Source organism: Dendroctonus ponderosae, unplaced genomic scaffold (assembly GCF_020466585.1).
Source record: "Dendroctonus ponderosae isolate FM_Combo_2020 unplaced genomic scaffold, Dpon_F_20191213v2 Dpon_F_20191213_11, whole genome shotgun sequence".
Taxonomy (NCBI): Eukaryota; Metazoa; Arthropoda; class Insecta; order Coleoptera; family Curculionidae; genus Dendroctonus; species Dendroctonus ponderosae.
Genome location: NW_026017213.1, coordinates 4,269,175 through 4,290,780, shown reverse-complemented (window position 1 = coordinate 4,290,780; position 21,606 = coordinate 4,269,175). Strand labels below are relative to the sequence as shown.

General features: G+C 41.5%; 1 protein-coding gene and 1 long non-coding RNA gene across 2 annotated transcripts in view; one reads left to right on the top strand and one right to left on the bottom strand.

The window, feature by feature from the left end:
* Positions 1 to 2,830: 2,830 nt before the first annotated feature.
* LOC109534784 lies at positions 2,831 to 12,313 on the bottom strand. The gene is made up of 2 exons (XR_002171665.2): positions 12,072 to 12,313; positions 2,831 to 3,901 (listed from the first exon to the last, which is right to left on the bottom strand). It is a non-coding gene; the product is annotated as an uncharacterized LOC109534784 (long non-coding RNA).
* A 3,445-nt stretch (positions 12,314 to 15,758) lies between these two features.
* LOC109534761 (zinc finger CCCH domain-containing protein 13) overlaps positions 15,759 to 21,606 on the top strand; it is a gene marked incomplete in the record, with an annotated part of 8,393 nt that continues 2,545 nt past the window's right edge. The window contains 10 exon segments of the mRNA XM_019900547.2: positions 15,759 to 16,119; positions 17,782 to 18,032; positions 18,093 to 18,346; positions 18,401 to 18,633; positions 18,914 to 19,178; positions 19,282 to 19,998; positions 20,052 to 20,200; positions 20,256 to 20,518; positions 20,569 to 20,757; positions 20,834 to 21,606. Coding sequence (XP_019756106.2) covers positions 15,945 to 16,119; positions 17,782 to 18,032; positions 18,093 to 18,346; positions 18,401 to 18,633; positions 18,914 to 19,178; positions 19,282 to 19,998; positions 20,052 to 20,200; positions 20,256 to 20,518; positions 20,569 to 20,757; positions 20,834 to 21,604 — 3,267 coding nt within the window.

The window sequence follows — 21,606 nt, the reverse complement described above, 5'->3', positions numbered from 1 at the left end:
GTTGGGGCGATTTGAAGACAGCACCTGGTCCAAGTTGCATCATGATCGGAAGAGTTTCGAAGTACTTTCCGCTGGCATTCGTCTAGGCTAATTGTCACACTTGGGATTTATTGCGCCATAAAACCATTGTGCTCGCTAATAAGTGAATGCTAATGATCGGCAGATTCATTGCGATTGTTGCATAAGCAACGAGGAAATATTTCTTCGCGTATTTTCGAAACGATGTCGACTTGATTGATCTCTCATCCAAGAAGCCACTTTTCAAGCTAAAATTCCGATGAAACAATGAAGTGGAGAGTAAATTCGCTGCAGCCTTTGCTGGATGGTCTTTATGGGGACATTAAGGGGCTAATGGGCGCGCGGTGACACATAATTTGGGGGGTAATTATCTGGTAGATAATGTCGAGTGCACTTGAACAGAGGGGCACATGTGAAAAATCGATGTCTGGGAAAACCCGCCTTTTCTTGATAATCCCCGCTGCCATAAATATCCGCGTAATGCGCTCGCATGGCCGCTGGCTGTGAATCGAGATAGGCGAACAGCCCCCTAGACCCCCCCATTTTGGCCCCCCGTGTCAGGGGTCGTGGCTATACAATCCACCCTGCGACCGGAAAGTCATTAGATGGTTGTTTGGGGCATGTCGTATGTTTTGCGATTTATAAGCCTGCAAAAAATGCCAGCGTGCATTTAACCATTCTGGACGTTGTCTCCTATCAGCGCCTATAGGAGCACTGACAGCTTGATTGGTCGCGTTTGATCAACGTGACCCTGTTTTGCAATGGTAATTCTTCAAGTTACGCAACGAATTGCACATAAGTGTGTTTAGCTGTTGAGCGCACCTTAGCAAAGGTCATTCTCATTCGATTGCGGTGTGTCGGAATATCTAAGCGACTGTTTTGTGTAATATGGAAATTTCTAACCATTTTGATTCACTCAACCCATTGGCCACTGGCGGCCAGCCTCAATCTGTTTGCTTCATGTTTCCAAAACCTTTTTCTTACGTATTTGCATCAACATTTTTGTCGTTTTCACCTGGAAGGGGTTGAGAAAGACAGTTTGGTTCCAGTTCGCAAGAAAAACTCTGAGACTTCACTCTCAACGACTTCTTTCTTACTTCAAACTTGCTTGAAAATTGGGAAACTCTATGAAGGACTAGATGCTGCTGTTCTAGATGGTTGAGGCGGATTCATGCTTTCAAAAGTTTTTTCTTGGTTGATCAGTATGATGAAAAGTGTTCTGATTTATTTGGCTTAAATCTCATAGCTTAAACGGTAAATAAAATTAATTGAGTATTTTAAGGGCGACCCCATGACCGTTTCAAAATTTTGTAGATAAAAAAAATTATCATTACGATTGGTTTATTTTTCAGTTTTTCTTGGATTCGGTTTTCAATTGCTCACTTAACATATTTTAAGTTTCTCTCACACTTTGTTCTGTCAGTTTTCAGCGCTTTTTCCACATTCACTTGGAATCGTTTGCTTCGTACCGTCGTTAATGACCTTTTTTTATAGAAGCAAGTTGAGTAAAGGGAACTTTGAAAGCTCAAAAAGCCCGTTTCAACCAATTCGGGTTTTCTTCAAGCTTATGTGAATTTATTGTCCTTAAATTCGCTAATAGCGTGTAATCAGTAATAAAATCTGTCCAGGCGCCACGGCGTGATTTGCTGTTGCTAATAATCAAAAAACTTCTTCAGTGTTTAGGATATTCACAATATTATCGATTGGGAAACTTTTAAGTCTTTTAGGGATGATTTCCGAAATTTGGCACGTTAATCGAAAAAAAACTGTTTCCCCAAGGAAAGTCCCAACTAAGTATAAAAATGTGCACACATTTTTTAAATTGGCGCCCTTATTTTAAGAGTTTAAAACTTTTTGGTGAAATCTTATGAGTGAACGACTTGTTTTCCAGATTTTCTATCGAAATGGCCATGAAAATGAAAATATTCAAGTTCATCAACTGTTCTTCTCTCTCAAAATCTTCTGAAAGAAGAACCGTAGTTTAAATTTTACCGTTATGGGTAAATTTTCCAGTAAGGACTTAGATGAAGATTTAGGGAATGAATGAAATGAAGTCTTGAATCTTCAGCGAAATGTACTGAATGCAAGATGTAGAAGTAGGTTCAGGCTAAAAAATGCAGAAGTTGACAAAGAGGAGCAACAATGCTATAAAGTTCTATCTGTTGAAGAAAGATCGAAAAGGTGGGCGAAGTTTTGTTTAAACATTTTAACCGCGCAATGAAGACGTTGTGATTTTTCTAATGTTCCGACAACTTTTCTGGTAAACCAGCTTTGATGATCAATAAATTGCCCTGTTGTGACGTTCTATCTGATTGTGAAGATTAAAAGAAAAAAGTTGACGGTTTCAACGCTTTTTTAGCTCCTTCATGCCTTGTCTGGACATCTTCAATCTCCATTAAGCGTTGAGCAGACGAGAATCTTTCTGTTTTATCCCATTTAAGATCAAGCGCAATTTGAACTGAAGCAACAAACTCAAATTGACCATTGTGAAGATCTTGTACCGTGCTGGGTTGGTCTTTTTGGGTCAATTCGTCGTTCGACAGGAAAAGTGTAGTTGTGCTCTGAAGATTTGGAAGATTTTTCGATTTTCTTAACGTGCTCAAAGCTCCATAGTTGTTGCAGAAGACATGACTATTGAAAAAGGTCGAAAAAAATTCGTTTTGCGACTGCCTACAAGCGCGAAAGACTCATTAGTTTATTAAGTTTTTTCGGGATTTTGACCGCTTCATGTTTTGTTATAGGCAAAAACGCTTAAGAGCATCTTTGCTTGTTTGATTGGCTAGAGATAATGCGTGGGAAAGAAAACAAAATCCAGAGTCTAAACTGTTGTATTTATTGAATGGCTGTTAAATATATGAAAAGTACCGCAAATATGAGAATATACATTTTAGCGAAAAAGTCGGTAAAACACTAGTAACGCTGTTAAGTATAATATAAATCGAGGCATGCTGAATACCATTTTCTGTTGAAAGGCCACCTATTCCTAAGTATACAGGTTGTCGCTACTTCGAACAGCCCTTGTATAGAGGGCAAAAAGTACTAGTATCTAAACTACAATTTGTTCTTCGTAAATGGTGTTTCACTAGCCAAACCCTGCGAATTTTCGATGAGTTTTCCGAAGGAAAACCTGTGCGAAAATGCGCCTCTTAAACCGTAACGATATAAATTTTGGACTCTATTGCAGTAATATAATTTGTTTAAATTCCTAAGCACCTTCAGGTTGCTATCCAGGATCCTTCTAGTGAGAGTTAGAAACGCTATTTAGTGATCCCTGGGCAATGAGACGGACTAATCATCTTTACGTATCGTTTAGTAATAAATTATTACCCTACTTATACATGGTGGCGCTTCGGCTGAAAGCCCCTTCAATCAACAGCCGTAGCCAAATGGCTCTATCCAGAGCTAACCTGCATATAGAGCTGGCTAAAGCCACTGAGGCTCTGTTGAAGTTAATACATTAATAAACCTACAATGAACTTGTGTATAAGTATATAAAATAGGTACATGCAAAAGGTTTTTTTTCAAAATATCTTTCACTAACCATACAAAATTCTCAATCAGAGGGTCTCAATTAGCAACGAAATCATTAGCGGAAGCATTATTAGTAGTGTAGTGTCAGGGTGGGAGGTTTCAGCGCCGACATTGGCTCGAGCTTAAAACATTTACATTTCTCCCAATATATATACATTGCAAAGTCGACTGCTGGAAGCTCGCTGGCCCAAGATCCGAAGTTTTCCGTACATCGCACCCGACACTGGTGCGGTGTGCGCAAATGGCTGTGTCATCGCCTAAGAGGTGGCAGTGGCGCAGGGGCAGGTGCTTCTCCAGGTCATTAGAAACGCTCGCCCCGACCTCCTAGTGCGACAACGGTTACATTTCAGATCTGAAACAAAAAAAAACACACGCAAATTACTAAAAATTATTGTGTTGGTAACAACGACTTAGGAATATTTCAGCCGCATCTCGTCTAGGGCTATTTTCGTTTTTCGATAGATCGCTCTAGTACCTGCCTCAAACTGAAAATAGCCTCAGCCCAAATTAAACGCGCTAAAAATAGAGGGCAAAATAACATTTTGTCGCATTTGTGCGATAACCGGATAGAATGGGCTGGTTCTGGACGATGTGTGGACATTTACGAAAGGACAAGCATTTGAGCCTAAAACGCTCGCTGAAGTGAAAACTTCCCTTAAATTAGTCTTGAAGATTTTGAGGCCAAAGAAGCTAATTATTGTAGTGGTTCCACAGTTGAGAAACTGAAAGATTTTGTTAAGGAAATGACCCGCAGAAGGATCTGTTTTTTGAAGGGGCTACCCAGCTAAAAACAAGTTTTTTGGCCTTTAAGTTGGCAAACTCAGGCAGATTGGAAAGTTGTGTGTAGAAACTCTCCCCAGATGCTCCTATTGTGCTTCATTAACAATTGGTTTGGAAACTCTTCAAAAAGTTGCATTTTTGCGACCACAAAGTGGAGGAGGTCGAGCAACTAGATTGAATTGAACATGAACAGAATTGATGGAGAAGTTTCGTGTTTTGAGCGGTATTTTTCAATTGTTTGGTCCCAAATTTGGGAATATGAAGCAAATGCGATGAAGAAACTGTCCATAGAAGATCCTGTTGTTCTTCGCTTCCAAGTAATTTAAAAATTGATGTAGAAGTTGCAAGTTTTGAGTAAATGTTTCATTTTTCGATCGTCAAATGCGAAGCTGAATTGGAAACCAGTTGAAGAGTGGGTCCAAAGAAGAAAGTATCTCGAACTTTTGTGTTTTGCACAGTTTTTCTCAATTGTTGAGAAACTGAAGCAGATTGATGCAGAAACTGGCGGTAGAATATTCTCTTGTTCTTGACTGTTAATACAAAAGCTTTAAATCGGATGAAGAAGTTGCATGCTTCGGACAGTTTTGTTTATTTTTGTAAACCAAACTTTTTCAGTTTTTCACCATCTAAGTTAAGAAGCTGAAACAGACTGAAGCATTTGACCAAAAAAATGTTTATGGAGAAAGAAAAATTATAAATTGTAGGAACAAATTTCCATGTATAGCAGTTTTTCTCAATTTTTGAGCCTTAAAGTTGCTGAAGCTAAAACATGCTGAATAATTTTTTTCTGAAGAAGCATCTCCTGAAGATTTGAAGATCTCCAAGGTGAAGTTTTGCTAATTTCTGGAATCTCCAAATTCAGATCTAAGATCACTGGAAAGGTTTGCAATTTGAGGAAAAAGGTTCCAATTTCGAGCATTTTTCCTCAATTTTCGATTTTCAAACCTAAGAAATTGAAGCAATTTTATTGAGAAAACTGCCTGCAGAAGTTTGATTTGTTCTTGGTCGCTGATTCTTCATATTGAGAAACAGGAGCAAGTTGAAGATTTTTACTGAGAAACTGAAATCTGACGAAGCACAAATTGATGCAGATGGAGGTATTTGAGGAAGAAACATTCCGCAAAAGATTAAATTGTTGTTCACTGTGCATTTTCGGGCTTCAATGTTGAGGCACTGAAGCAACTTGGACATTTTAAAAATGATGATCTGCATGCGCTAAATATTTTTTGATTACTAAGTAATCGGAAATTCTGAAGGAAAAACTGCTTGAATCTTCCAAAGGAGCAAAAGATTGCAAAAGAAACTCACCAGGATTGAATAGAAGCACACGATGCTCTTCAAGACGAAGTCAAGTCGGATCACCTTTATTCATATTAGGTTTGAATGAACGCGCAATTTATTTTAAAGCATCTTGGCATTTAACTAGCTTCTGATAGCTGAATAATTTGATGAAATTGCGAACTGAAGTTAACGCGGATGAAGGAAGAAAGCAGACATTTGTCCCGTTCTCTCATGTGCAATGATTCGAAATATTATGATGAATTTAGAGCAGTTGTTCAAATATTTGAGCCTCAAAGTTAAGAATCTAAAGCATGCTGAAGAAATTGATGAAGAAACTGCCCGCTGAAGATTGTCTTGTTGTTTCATGCTGATTTTTCACATCTTTGTATTGTGAAACCGCAGCAATTTGAAGATGTTTTTGAAGAAACCGCATCCTCTGAAGATTTGAAGATTTTCAGCGAGAAGTTTTGCTAGTTTCTCGAATCTTGAAATTCAGATCTCAGACAACTGGAAAGGTTTGCACTTTGTCGAAAAAGTCCCAATTTCGAGCATTTTTGCTCAATATTCGAGTTTCAAAGGTCAGAAATTGAAGCTAGTCAAACAGTTTCATGAAGAAAACTGCCTGCAGAAGATTATGTAGTTTTTCTTCGGTCGTTTTTCAATTCTTCATATTGAGAAACAAGAGCAAATTGAACATTTTTATGAAGAAACAGAAATGTGTCAAAGGTTTGTACCTCAAAGTTAAAAAGTTGAAGCAATTGATGAAGGAACTGCTCGCTAAGAATTGTATCGTTTTCTGCTCATTTTTCGCGTTTTCTTGTTGCGAAACTGTAGAAACTTGGAATTTTTTTCTGAAGAAACCGTATCACCTGAATATTTAAAGATCTTCAAGGAGAACGTTTGTTAAGTTAAGACATCTGGAAGGTTGGAAAATTGGTCAAGAATTCTTAATTTCAATCATTTTGTCTAACATTTTCACGAAAAAACTGCGTGCAAAAAATTGTTTTCCGATTCTTCATATTGAGTAAGAAACAAACTTGAACATTTTCATGCATAAACTGAAATGTGACAAAAACTGCTCGCTGAAGATTTTATTGTTATTTTCCTACTCATTTTGAAGAAGCAGTTTTGCGAATTTATGACGAAAATTTGGACGCCGAAGCACTGATGCTTATTGCCATTTGTTTCGAATCACTTTGCATTCAACTTGCTTCTGATGGCTGGAGGATTTGTTGCATATTTGCCCCAAAAAAAACGGCCATATCAGGAATGTTCTCTGTAGCGATCACTTGAATTGTGACGTATAAATCGCAGGAATTTTTCAACTTTCACGAAACACCCGGCAAAAACAAAAGACGTGCTTTAGAGATATTTACGAGCGGATGGCTAATCTTGACCACTGCCAAGACGGCAGAAAATATCGCCGCTGTATTTCCTGCTTTTGCAATATCGGGGCAAGTGTAAACATTGATTTAGATCGGACGTTTCGAAACAAAGTGTCGCCTCCTGTTTTTGACCGGTAATCCATGGACATCCCGAGAGAAGTTTGTTTGTCTTAGCCGCCCCCTGTTTCGTAACATTACACGAACAAATCATCATCTTCGGTTGGGGTTTTTTTTTATGTGAATGAAAGGGGTTGGCTGTCTATTGGTAAACAAGCCGACCAATCCAGTGTCAGTGAACTAAAGCACCCCGATCCAGTTGGCAGTTGTCATTCCGTTCATTTGCCAAGTGGAAGCCCCCCAAGTGAATGGAAACGCACGGTGGTTGGCAGGCCTGTCGATTCCTTGGCCTAGAGAAGTTTTGCCAAAAAAATCCCACGATAATGAACTAGATCTTGGATGACCGGATCCATGCCAGATGCACTGGCCTTTGTTTCACTGCCACCAGATCCAGAATCGTCCAAACAGTGCAACTGGAACTAGTCTGTCTGCAAAAAAATTGCTTAAAGTAGGTGAAAGGGGGCGTGGTTTTGAAACCATCCAACTTGGGGCTGTGGTATAAATCAGGTGAATTCATCGCGCATAATGCGAGCCATAAACTCGCAAAAATAGCCCGATTTGTCTGCGACGCTCCAATCGCATCCGACTACTTATATATGCATTCAAGTTGCAAAACAAACTCTTTGACCCATATAATCGTTGTTTTATCACCCTGTCCGGGCGCTAGTTTTTCCTCTTCTCGTCTACTGGATGGATGTTTGATTGGGCCTCACAGGGCAGAAATAGACTTGTTTACAGAAAAATTAATTAACGGTTTTCAGCGGCCGAAATAGCTGACCTCCGTGTCGGTTGACGCATCAACTCGCAGCTGTATAAATAGCCGGTAGTTTTTTGTCCTTGGTGACTTTGCTTGGAAAAACTCAAGTTTCACACGCTCGAAACAGCAAATCTCCAAGTTCGGTGAGTTGTTCGCGTAAAGACCGCAACCGCCATAGTACGAGTTGTTATTTTATATATACGCGGAATCTTAACACTTCAAAGTGGTTTTTGGCCGCTCAATCCGCAATAATAAACGGATGTGCCTCAACGTTGAGGCCAAGGCCGTAATCGCTCTTGCCAGAAACCGTGACGTATCTGTTACGTTGCACGGACGTATTGATGAGTCCGGGACACAGGTTGTTCTCTTTGATTTGCCAAAATCTCATTTTCGCTCATTTCGTGCAACAGTGCCTTGCAATCGCCAGATTTTCACCGCGAAAGGTTTCCACTTTTCTTCCCGAACAGTCTTTTGCTTCTTCTAGCAAATCGACTGCAGCCAACCAGACCTCACGGTTCAAATAGTTTAAGCAATTAGAAGACTCTTCAATGTCTTTGGCCTGGGCAGAGGCACAACACTAATGCTTCGTCAAGTTTCAAATTGCCGAAACTCACTAGCGAACGGAAGGAAAGAACTATGCTTGAGACGTTCGCTAATGAACATTCTTCACTTCAACTGACCGAGGTTTCTTCTGCAAATCTACATCAAAGAATGAAAGACAGGGAATAATATCTAGACACTTTGCCCCTTTTGAAGTTGAGCCAGTATTCACTGTCTCGATCTTCAAGAAAAAACACGTTTAATCAACGTGAACCAGTGAAGTTAAAGAGTGAAGATTCTCCATATTATGATGAGATAATCATTGAAAATGTTTTCACTTTGCGTCATCATCAGGAAAATTCAAAAACTGCTCTAAAATTTGGTTTCAATGTTGGCATGTTTTTTGCAAGTGTAACTCTTTTGCCAGCTCTTTCTAGAAAAGACCTTGTTTGGGAAAGTGAAAAAGTTTCGATGATCTGTCGTTCTCACACTTTGTTGCATTTTTTTATTTGCTTGGATTTTCCTACTTTTCCATGTTTCCAATTTTCACCATTCACCATCATCAGACAGTTTTTTAGAGTTCGTTCAATTTTCTCGTTTGTTTCTACAAGCCACACTTTGACTTTTTTCTTAGAAATCGTCGAAAGACAAAGACTCTCTTTTGGAAGCATTTTCTAAAGAAATGTTTCTTCTATAAGCTGCAAAGGTTTTGAATTTGCTCCAGAAAGCAAACGCAATCTGCGTTTGCTTTCGAAGGTGTGTTTGCAACTCTGATTTTTGCATTAATTTCCTAAAAAGCCGGTTGTATTTATTCGAGGTTTGTAAAGAAAGTTGTGTGTTAAAACCCAAAAACGTTTCGACCATCAGGGAATTTGGCAATATTTTCGGAAAATTGTGTTTGTTGTTTGTAGATTCATTTTCTAAGAAACCAGTAAAGTTGCAACTTCACTTTTGTTCTCGCCGTTCCCATCAAAGTCGAATCTATCAGATGCAAAAGTGTCGGTTTTGCATCAACATCAGGCAATTTTGCGGAATTTTTCAAAGTTGCGTTCGATTTTCTCGTTTGTTTCTGTAGGCCGAAGTTTGAAATTTTTTGCTCCAGCATCCAGTGAACACAAAAGTCGTCTTTGTCAGCATTCGCTTGAAAACGTGTCTTCTATAAATACGAAGAGTTTTCAATTTTCCAAATTCGCTTTCGATTCTCTCGTTTGCTTATGTGGTCCAAATCTTGACATTTTTCATCTCAGAAACCTGCTAAGTCAAAAACTTGTCTTTATCCGCATATTTTAGGCAAAACTATCTTCCATAGATCGCAAAAGTTACGAAACAATTTGAACAACCTCATCATCAGACGATTTCATGAATTTTTTTCCAACTTGCGTTTGATCTTCCCATTTATATCTGCAAGCTGAAATTTCAGATAATTTTTCTTAGTATCCACATGGCAAAAAACACTTTTATCACCATTTTCTAAGAAAAATCCTCATCTATAATTAAATTCTGAAATTAGTTTGAAACAGTTGGTCTTCATGAAGAAATGGTCCACTGAAGATCCTACGGATCGTTATTTTTGTAAAGAGAACTAAAACGAAGATATAAAAGAGCTTCCGCCGTTCTAAAATACTTCAGGGCCCGAGTGATGATGACTAGCTCACACGCTCGAAATATGCTGGGTTTTTAACAGCCTTGTAATAAACTGTTTGTGGGGAAAACTGTGTTCTTTGCTTGAACTCAGCGCGATTTCTTCAAATCTATAAAAATAGAAGAACTTCTTCAAGCTTTTTTACTTTAAATACTTTTTTATTTGTTACGTTAAATTGCGCCAACAGAATCATTATTGAAGAGAAGAAATTTTCAGAATTCAGATTAAGTCCAAGATGAAAGGCTCTTTTCCCTGTTGGAATGAAGATAATGATGTAGTGATAGAATGTTTCATGCTTCTTTAAGCTCTGAAGCTCAAGTTTTCTTCAATTTACTCAACAAAGTACAATTGGAGGAAACTGATCTTCAGGATCATAAAGATCTTGACGCTTGTTGGCTTTCTTGAGGCAAAAGTTGCAATTTCGCTTTGAATATTTGAACCAAGTTAGCTAAAAATTAATTCGATTCGGAAAGAAGCGTTCTTAAAGCACCATTTTCCAGGGCAAGTTGCAATAAATTTAGATAATAAAGATTTAGAGAATGAAGAAGGCTGATTGCACTGTACCTTGAATCTTCGGCGAAATGCGTCAAATGGAAGATGTAGAAGTAGGCTCAGGCTAAAAAATGTAGAAGTTGATAAAGAAGATACAGAAGAACAACGCTGTAAAATTCTATGTGCCAATGAAAGATTACTAAGAACGACAAGGTGGGCGAAGTTTTGTTTAAACATTTTAACCGCGCAATGAAGACATTCGCTTTCCGAGGACTTTTCTTGCAAAACAGTTTGGAAGATCAATAAATTACCCTGCTGTGAAGTTATAGAAGGAAGCATTGCTCTCTGCCACTGTGAACATTTGAGGGAAGAAGTTAACGGTTTTAACACTTCTTTAGCTTCTTCACGCTTTGTCTGGTGCCACAAATATTCATCAAGCATCGAGGCGAAGAGAATCTTCCTGCTTTGTAGCGCAACGTGAAAAACTGAAGCTGGAAACTTTCATTAATGTGAAGATCTTGATGTCGGTTTTGATTGGTTGATTTTTTGTGACACAATTTGTCGTTTGGCGGAAGAAGTGCAGTTGTGCTTTGAGGATTTGGAAGATTTTTTGATTTTATAAACGTGCTCACGCTGGGTAGTTTTTGCAACAAACATCAAGCAGAAGATTTTGATGAATTGTGTTTCGAATCTTTAGTGAAGCACTGGAGAATAAATGCAGATGTTGCCATAGAAGATTATTAGTGATTAAATTTATGATTCGAAATTTCATCACTGTGTGACTGTGGCTTCTTCTTGACTGAAACGATTTTCCAGTTGTTTGGTGCTGGGGAAGGTTTCGTTGCAGGAATAGTGTCTATATGGAGAACAGTGACAAATTGAATTTCGAAATTGCCCCGATTAAGAACAGCGACAGGAGAAACGCATTAGAAAGCGGCAATCTAAAAATAGGGGGCTCGGAGGTATCCAGTGGCTGCTTTGGTACTCCAGGTATAAATAGAACATTAGCGGCGCAGATGTGTGTTTGATTTGATTCCACAATTTCCTTGTGTACGGACTTTAATGGCCCCCCTAATAAACATTAAACAGGCCAATTTGTCCATCATAAATTCCATTTTGGAAATGATTCAAAATGCGGAAGTTTCAACGAAAGTTCTTAAGTGTCCGTTTTATTGTTAAACACCCGCACTGAAATGGCTGGGAAGCATATTTTCAGCATGCAAAGCCGGCACAGGCCACGCTCTAATGCATCCTTAATAATGAACTTGATTTATTGTTGCGTTGGATGCACAAAGTTGGTCGCATTGAATGCTTCAGCTCTTATTTATCCATAGAAATTTATCGCTGCAGCATATGTTGGCAGTTGCCACGTATAAATCATGCTGCGCTACATCAATTTAATGCTACAGATCTAAATCGGTGATTGATCAAAGGGCGATTTAAATGCCGCCAATTTTGGCATCAAATCAAACCTTTGCCGCTCGCCGATTAACGCTTAAGAGACTATGAGACTTCAAATTGCGCCTACCTGGAAAAACAATTTTTCTGGCATTCGCCCTGAAACTGGACGTCCATAAAGTCGTCAAATCTGCAGCTGCTGCTTCTAGATTAGCACGCGATTAGTATACGATTAACAACTAAGGCTAGAATTACTTAGAACGACATTTTTCGCAAGTTCGACGTCGCTGTGCGACAACGGCTACGTGAGGCGTCGCGAAGCGTCGCGACGCCCGAGCCGAACTGCGGTTGCAGCGTCGTCTCGACCCGGCGTCGATTGTCCCCTCTTTGCCTCATCAAATCATATGGCCTTTAGTCGACGCTTTTTCGAAAAAAAGCCCCATTTTAGAGGCTTGCAAGACTCTCGCATCTATGGCTAGATCTTCTGCTTAATGTTTTTTGCAAAAACCATACAGCTTTGAGCTCGTTTATAAAATCGGAAAATATTGCAAGTATTCAAAGACCAACTAATCGAAACGAGCATGAACATCTTTACAATTTTATTATATTTTTTTCTTTCCAGGGCTTCAGTCAAAATGTGAAATAAAAATGGTCATGTTGTTGTTGTCGAAACGTAAAAATATGAAATAAACGATACGAATTTTTATTTTTAATAGAAATTTTTATTTCACATTTTGACTGAAACCGAGGAAAGAAAAAAATATAATAACAACTACGCACAATCAGGAAAAAATTTAAAAAAAAATAATCTACAATGGTTACTGTGAGTTTCATTTTCAGTTTTGCAAATTGTGCTTGAACTTAGTTTGGAATAAAACACAAAGATTCTTTTCTGCTCAAGGCTCGACGAAGATTTGTGATACCAGACAAAGCGTGGAGGAGCTAAAAAATAGTTGGAACTTCTTGAAATTTAAAATTCTTCTTCTTAACTTCTAAATCTGAAGATTTAGAGGGTCTTCAAAGTGAACATTTCTGTTCCAAAAACATTGACAACAGTGTTTCCATTCTACCAGTGCATCAGTTAACACTTACAAAGCGTCCAGAGTGTTCCGATTTATATCGCGCAAACATCAGACTTTTCGTCAGTGTCTCTGGCTCTGAGCCAGAGGATTCTGATGTCTGTCCTCCACTCGACCATGAAAGGTTCGGAAATAAACAGGACTTTTGGTCCTCCAAATGAGGCAAAATCCAATTTTCCCGGACTATCGGCAAAGTGAGTAAATCTATCTGCAGTGTGCTAGAGAACATAGGGGACCGCGTGCGCTCAGCAGGAATATGCTATGCATGCATCGTTGTTTATGTTGAGCAGGAATCAGGATATGTGGGCCTGCCTGAACGGCTCTAGTTAATGAGCGAACGTTATCCAGCTATAAGGACGACGTTAATAGTCACGTTTACCGGCGACTTTGCCCCGGAATTTATTTTATGATGTAGTAAACTGGAAGGAACATGGAACGCGTGACTTAATTCCAGTTAAGTTGCTCTAATAGGAGTTTATCGAGGACAACCGGCCACTGCAGCTGAGCAATTGCTTAGCATAAAAAGGCCTTTCTTTATATCCAGCATCGTTTTCTGGATATGTTTATCGTGCTCCGCATGAATCGTTGCTGTTTTCATGCATTCATATTGCAACGTTACGCGATGTCGCATCATTGAGAAGCTGGAATGGTTCATTTTATTTCCATGCCTTCGGGTTTAATTTGTTGGAAAAGACGCTCGAGAGTTGAAATAATGCGGCAACGGCGAATTAAGCGACCGATTTCTATTCATGAAACTGTCCTCAGTTGACTCACAAACATTTGCAACAATCCTCTCCGGTTGACACCGATGTCTTCTTCTCCTGCTGGATGACAACCTTTCGATTTTCCAGCCGGTCCCGATTTTTCCTCGCCAAGATTGCACGCTTGCAAAATTCGGAAATAAAGAACAGACACTTTTGAAATATTGGAAATTAAATCAATTTATGGGGCTGTATCTGCACTGGGGGATTACTCTCCGCAATCCTTTCTAGCGCTGGAAATATTACGGCATTTCGGATGCATTGTATTGTGAAAGGAATGGAAATAAAAGTCGATTCCAAGGAGGCGATATCCATTCGGCTTAAAACCCATTACGGCTCTAAATCAATACACTTAGGGACAAATATCTAATTATTTCCAGAACTGCAATGGGAGACTGTTGGAAGAACTTTGCATCTCGATTGGAGCCTTTACGAGTTAGCAAAATTTGTTCACTTTGAGCGGATGTCCTCCGCCTAGTCCTGATTTATAGTCGTGTGATTTTATTGGTTTTTTCCATTTTGGCGACTATGGCTCGGATTTTCGCAACAGAATAGTGCTGCCATATCGAGCAAACTGAGAAAATATATGAAAATAGCGAGCCCAACATTGCAAAATTTGGCGCACAGCGCGATTAGATGAAAATGTTGATGAAATCTTGAACGTTTTCACTTATATCTCGGAAACGATTGACTCTATCATCTATCATTAGATCAATCATCAATATCATTAGAATCTTTTCGATGGAGCGAAAGTTCACTTTTATATCTTTTTTGCAATAATTTGCCCTAATTTGCACCCTACATTCTTAAGCGAGGCGATTAGAAACTAGAATTGAAGATCGAGCAATAGATAGTCACCCTTAGGACCCCCAAAGTCTCCAGATCCAAGTCTAGTAGGTATTTTTCAAATTGGCAGCCAATCTATTGAAAACGGCCATCCAAAGCGCCTGATTCATGTCCAGTGGACTTGATTGGCAAATTGATTTATCGCCTGCAAGCAGGTAAACAAAACAGTTGTTGGACTTGGACAAAGTTGGCAGCCAAAACCACGCTTACCAGACTCGGTGGCTGGATGTTAATTTCCAGATCGGCTGTGTTTGCTGTAACGCTTTTCCAGATAACCGTGACGCGGCTTTTCGTTAATCCACGACATTACCCTTTGACATTAGTCTTTGTTAGGCCACGTAGTCGCAATTAGCGAGGCGATGCACTTAGCGGAAAATAAAAATTCTAATTCGCGACGTGCTCGTGTAATTAGCCTAATTGCGATCTGGATGGAAATGCTGATTCAAACTTAGCATTTTTTTACTGTTTTTGTCGTTTCGACCGTTTCATGTTAATACGCCGGAATCGGCCTCTCGTTAATCTCCATTAAATCCTATCTTTAGCTCATTGTTTTTGCAATTTTCAAATTATATGCGAGCTTTTATGCGAAGACGGAGCATAATCTAAGCATAGCCCATATAACTTTTGACCAAATGGCCGATATAAATCCGATTTATCGGCTCGCTTTCAGCGATCTGTATGCCAGAAAATGCGCTCCAAAAAATCGCTATTTTAACCCGACGATCATAATAATCCATAGTCATACATTTTATACTGCACAAGTGGGAATTAATTTTAACCGAAGCCTATTCCTGTGCATTTGTTCCCCGTATTGATGAAACACTGTATAATTTTTCGTCACTTCCAACCACCTCAAAAATGTTCATTTCTATAATGAAAATTCACACTTAAAAAGTATAGGTACAGTATAAACGTCCTTTAAAAAATCGCAGGTTTCTCCTAGTTATTTTTTTATATGAATACAAACCCAAATAGAGAGCATTGAATATAAAATAAACGGGTTAATCTATATTATGGGTATTTTATTTTCACACGCTTAGCAAAAACATGGCCGCCGTGACGTCATACAGTGATAAACATCTAGGAAACTATATTTTTTCATTGCATCGACAGGTGGCGCCTCTGATTTCGACATCCGAGAATGTCAACATGGCGGAGTTGCGACATATGATTTGTTTGTATTGTGTGTAATTCTATGTTCTGAACGGAAAACTGGCCAGTGAAGTGCTGTTTTCTTTCAATCAAACAAAGTAAATATGGTAGGGCTCAGTGCGCGGATCCAGTCAGCGAAAAACTTAACCGTATCTCTTAGTGAAAATGTCTAACAAAACCAAGCGAAAAATTACAGTCAGTCTCAATACTGTGAAGTTGAAAACTCAGACGAAAGCTCGTCTCAGTGTGTTTGATCGCTTGGGGATCAAATCGGCAGCCACCACGCTTAAGGAATTTTGCCGCCCTTGGGCTCAGACCGGCTCCTGTCCCTACGGAAAAGGTTTGTCGTTTTTTGGGGTTAGGTCGTCCGCTTTACAGTCGGCAATCGGAAAACACAATGGTTTGTGGTTTACAATGAACTCACAATTTTTGTGTTTATGTACTTTATGTCTTGCCGAAATTCTCTTTTTCGAAATGTTATTTTAAACAATCTGAAAAAGTAAATTCAGTGAAAAAATACACTAAAAAACTTTTAAATTATGTTTCAAGAACAACAGCCCATAATTGGGTACTCAAAATTCTGCCTAACATCCATTGCAGAGAAGTTTTTGCGAACCTATTTTAAACCTCCTAGTTGATTGCGGTTATGCTGCACGTTGCACATGTTTTCTTCTTATTTTGGGCGCGCCTGCAACGTTGCACGTCAATAGTCAGATCCCACGAACCCAATGTTGTCACGTACTTTATCCATGCCTAATTATTTATACTCATGATACAATGAATACACGGTAGGATATTAATCGGTCGAAAACTCGATTTTCGTGCGCACATGACGTCACTGGTTACCACTTTGGTAAAGTGAACAGCTGATCCCATTTAAAATGCATGTAACGTAACCAGATTTTCACTGAATTCAAAAATGGAAAGTTATATGAAGATATGGTTTGCAGCATTGTATAGCTCAGTGCTTTGAAAATCGCGTTTGGGACCTGATTTGGGCTTATTGGGAAGAAAAATACTCTAAATAATTCTTTACAAAATCTGTGATGTTCAGCGTTTTAGGGTGCTGTGTTGGCAGAGTGTCATTTGAGAAATCGGATTGAGCCAATCGAAATAATGAATTAATTGTATCACAATGAATGAATGCACTGTTCATACAAGGAATTAATTGTCGTACAATGAGTTCATTGCATCATGGGGTCAATGCGTTTGGGCATGTTTGGGAATTCTGTAGACAAAACTGAGCATTTTGCGTTTGGTAGTTGGAAAGTGTACTCTTGATTGTTTGCTACTTTTAAGTGTCTGTTCAGAAATATAAAAAATGCGGTGTGTAGTCATTTCATTTGTATTAGAATGTACATATCATCCGCGGTACCACAAACCGCATATTCCGTCGTAAATAATAGGAAAGTAACATTGGGTCATTGTTTGGACTTCCGTCTCTTAAATCGTAATGTACTATTTCTGCAAGGATACATTTTCAGCTAACGCTATACTTTATTGCACAACTGGCAACTGTGCTGGTCTACAAAATAAATACATTTTCGTTTCTTTTAATTTTCAATTCTAAAATCTTCTGCAAAGCATTTTGTAATTATAAGGAAGATTTATAAAAAAATAATTAAATGTGACAAAGGCTAAATTAGCTATATTTAATCACATTTAGCAGACAGGAAAAAAGCACGCCCGGCAGTGATTGCCACTGACGTCACGCAAATCCTACCTTATATTCATTGTATCATGATTTATACTTGTAGCAGTTTCCAAAATGTGCTTTTCTCAAATGGCGTATATTGCCTTCAGGATCAACTAGTTGTCTGAGAAGTACGAATGTTTTTGTTTTTTTTTTTTTTTTTTATTTTAAAAAAACACTATTAAGCAGCTTCAGTGAGAAAATTTCTTGGATGGTCCATGTTCCTCTCCTAAAAACACACCTTTGAAGTTAACTTTGCCAAACCCCCTTATTTCTGCACGGAAATGATTTGTTCTATGCTGTTTGCAGGTTGTAAATATTCAAAGACCCACACCCTGATCAGTCCATCGAAGCAGCGCGCCGCAAAAATTCAACCAGACCCAAAGAAACATCATGCCAAAGAGGGGCACAAACGAACCAACGCTGGCGAGCCCGAGAACTACGACCAGTGGGACCCGGATGATCTAGAGGACGCCGATCCCGATGATCTCGAGCGGAAGCGCCAGGAATTGCAACGCGAATTAGAATTGCAAATGAAAATGGAGCACAAAGCCAGAAAGGTAATTCTATTGTCCATTGCCTCCAGTTGAGTGGTAGAGTAACGGCTGCCTCTGTTGCAGAAAGAGAAGAAGAGCAAAAAGGAGAGCAGCCCGTCTAGTGAGTCCAGCTCGACGTCGTCGGATTCGAGCAGCAGCAGCGACGACACAAGCTCCACCAGCTCGTCATCGTTGGAAACAAAGCGCAAGCGCCTGAAGAAGGGCAAGAAAAGAGCCAGCTCCTCCAGCTCGGAAAGCCGCGGCCACAAGCTGAAAAAGGCCAAACCCACTTCCAAGTCGGTCACTCGCGACAAATCCAAGAAAGCCAAACCGCACAGGTACGCGCCCAGATTATTCAATGAGCAAGCAAATTCTCCAGCATTTATTCTCAGCACTAAGGTAGCAGTCAAGTCGCCGTCTCCAGTGCGGCAGCGGAAAAAGAGCGAGACGCCGCCCATTAAGCCCAAGCTGGCCGTCAAAAGTGCTTCAGACACAAAGTCGCCCAGACCTCTGAGTCGATCGAGCGACCGGAAGGAGAAGCATCGCACCCCCAGCCCAAAATCGGCCCGAGAGAAGGAACGCGAAAAGGAACGGGAGCGGGAAAAGGAGCGCGAGAAAGAGCGGGGTAAGTGCTCTTTATCACCTCCCCAGCCGAAGACTTTACAGCGATGTTTTGTTGATTAGAGACAGGGTTGGCTTGATTTTTGTCGAGTGGTTTAAATCACCTGACTTTTTTGGAAAAAAATCACGATTTAAATCAAAGTTTACACACTTTTCAACATTAGCCTCTCTTGAAATTTTGTGACGAAATGAATAAGACCGAAGAAAGGCGACGGCATTTATAGATTAAAATCATGATTTTTTATTTTTTTAATAAAAATCAATTTTTGCCCAACACTGATTAGAGAAGGAAAAGGAGCGGGAGAAGGAACGCGAGAGGGAGAAAGAGCGCGAGAGAGAACGAGCGAAGCAACGGGAGAAGGAACGCGATCGCGACAAGAAAAAGGACTCCAGATCGCCCAAGAGAGACAGCAGATCCGCTAAACGACGCGAGTCGCCAGAATCCAGTCATTCCAGGGACAAAAAGAGTCCGGCACGCTCCAAGCCGACCAGCGCCCAAAAGCGGGACAGAAGCCCCGATAAGCGGGAAAAACGAGACGAAAGACCACGGTAAATCTATTTTCTTTTCCATTTCAGAGCGGAAGAACAAACCTTCGGAACGCATTGCACGGAAGACAACCTTTTGCTAGCTAAAAAAATTTAATTTTTTCAGTTCCGGAGGCAAGGACAAGATACCGGACAAATCACGCAAGGACAAGCGCGATTCGCGCGATCGTGACCGGGAGCGAGACCGGGACCGAGAGCGACGCCTACGCGAGGAAAAAGCTGCGCGAGACAAAGAGGCAGCCCGAGAAAAGGAGCGCCAAGAGGCCCTGGCCCGGTGCCAAGAAAGACAGCGCGAACGCGAGCGCTTGAAGGAGCTGGAGAAAAAGGACAGCGAAAGACGGGGCAGGGACAGAGCGCGTAGAGACGATAGAGGGGGCCTGGACAAACCTGCAGGAGATCGGGTGGAGCGTCTGCTGCCCCTGCCGGAGGACAGATTGCCGCAGGGGCGCCGTCATTCGGCGGACAGGGAGCGAGGGGACCGGCGCGGCCACTCGGCGGACACGCGAAAATCAAATCGAAACAGCCCCGAGCGGCATGAGAGGCTGGAAAGAGGCTACGAGCGCGAGCGAGGTTATGAAAGAGAGCACGAAGAGCGCGCTCGAGACTACGGGCGATTACGCGATGAACGAGCCAGACTGGAAGAGAAAACTTACGACAGTCCGTTTGACAGAGCGCGGCACGACGACAGACGCTACCTAGAAGTGGACGAGCATTATGCGGAGGCTTCGAAAGAGGGCCGCATTCCCATCGACGCCCGAAGCTACGGAGACGACAGGCGGAGGGAATTGTGGGACATTCGGGACGACCGTGTGGAGATGGACAGGTAGAGTATTTTTCGTTTAATTCATGGGTTAGTTGCGATGATGGCTTTTGCAGGGACTTCGCATCTCGGGGTCGTGGCTTCGCCAGAGCGGACGGGCGACAGGCGGCTTCAAAAGGACGCGCTGATTGGGTAGAACTCGATTTCCCAGAGAGCGAGTGGGACAGTCGGGGCAGGCGGCCAATCGAGTGGGAAGGACGTGAAGGTACTGGAGCGAAATGGGCGTTCATTGGCAAAATGGATGAGCTGATTGGTTTCAGGGTGGGATGCCTTGGAGCGTCCTCATGCCACAGAGGAGGAGTGGAGGCACTACGATAGGAGCCTGGGCAGTTGGTCCGCCAGCGACAACAGACGAAGATGGCCGAACAGTCGCAAGGAAAACAGAGAGGGCAGTGGCAAGCCGAGAGGGGCTCCAGCACAGTCTTCCGAGCTTGCGGCTCCCGAAGATGCGCGAAGCAAGGACGCAGCAGTGGGGGCGCAAACGCCTGCCGTTTCAGCTGAGACTGCTTCTGAGCCGAAACCGGTAGGACCATTTAGATAGACCGGTGAATTGGCACTGTATCGTTTTTTCAGGCCGTCACTCAGCCTTTGGAGCCAGACCAGAAGTCGCCCTCCATCAGCGGCAAACGACTGGCCGAAGACGCACCAGACGATGTGGTCGATACGAAAAAACCTTGCTTGAAGGTAGAGCCAGCGCCGGTTCTTGAGGACGACTTGAGCGAAATTAGCGACGATGCAGACGACATTCTCAACAGAGACGAGGTAAATATTCAGCTAGCAACTTGCTGTTTCCACCGGTGAAACCCAAGTAAGTATAGGACAGTTTATCGAATTCCAGGATATTGTTGATGCTGCTGCGGACGGGCCTGTTCAATCCGCAGCACTGGAGCCAGGCAGTGAATTTCCGGCCGATCAAGTTGCGTCGGCAGCACCGTCGCAAAAATCCCAATCTCCTTCGGGCTCTCCCTCAAAAAGCGCGGCCAAGGACGACTCGATTGACGGCGATAACATGGATCTGGACTTTGAGGAAATATCCGAAGACGAGCTGGATGAGGAGTCGAAAGTAAAGGGCATTGGTGACGCCCTGGGAGTGGATTGGGCCAGTTTGGTGGCCGAATCGCGGCCCCGCGTCAAACCCATAAGTTCGGCAAAGTTACGTTGGGAGCCTCACAATGTTCTGGTTCAGTTGGGCGTCTCCGTTCGCCTTGCGGGCGAGTCGTTGGTGAAAGACATTCTGAAGCAACACGCGGAGGCTGAGCTGAAGCGGGAGGTGAGGTCGGAAGAGGTGCAGATTAAGACCGAAGCTACTAACGGCATCAAGCTGGAACCGGGTGTGGCTGTTAAAGAAGAACCGGTAGACTGTGAGGACGTGGTGATATCGCATCCAGTGGCGGCGATTCAAGTGGAAATTCAGGCAGCGGATCAGATCCGAAGAACGTTGTTTACGAGTGTGGGGCCGCATCGGAGGGCTCTGTCTGCCAGAAGGGACTTGATGATCAGGAGGCATCTCTGCAACCTGCCCATCAACGACACTTATGTGGAGCCGCCTAGGCGGCACGACCCGGAACTGTTCAAGTTGGCCTCCCAGCTCTTTGAACAATATGCTTAGGA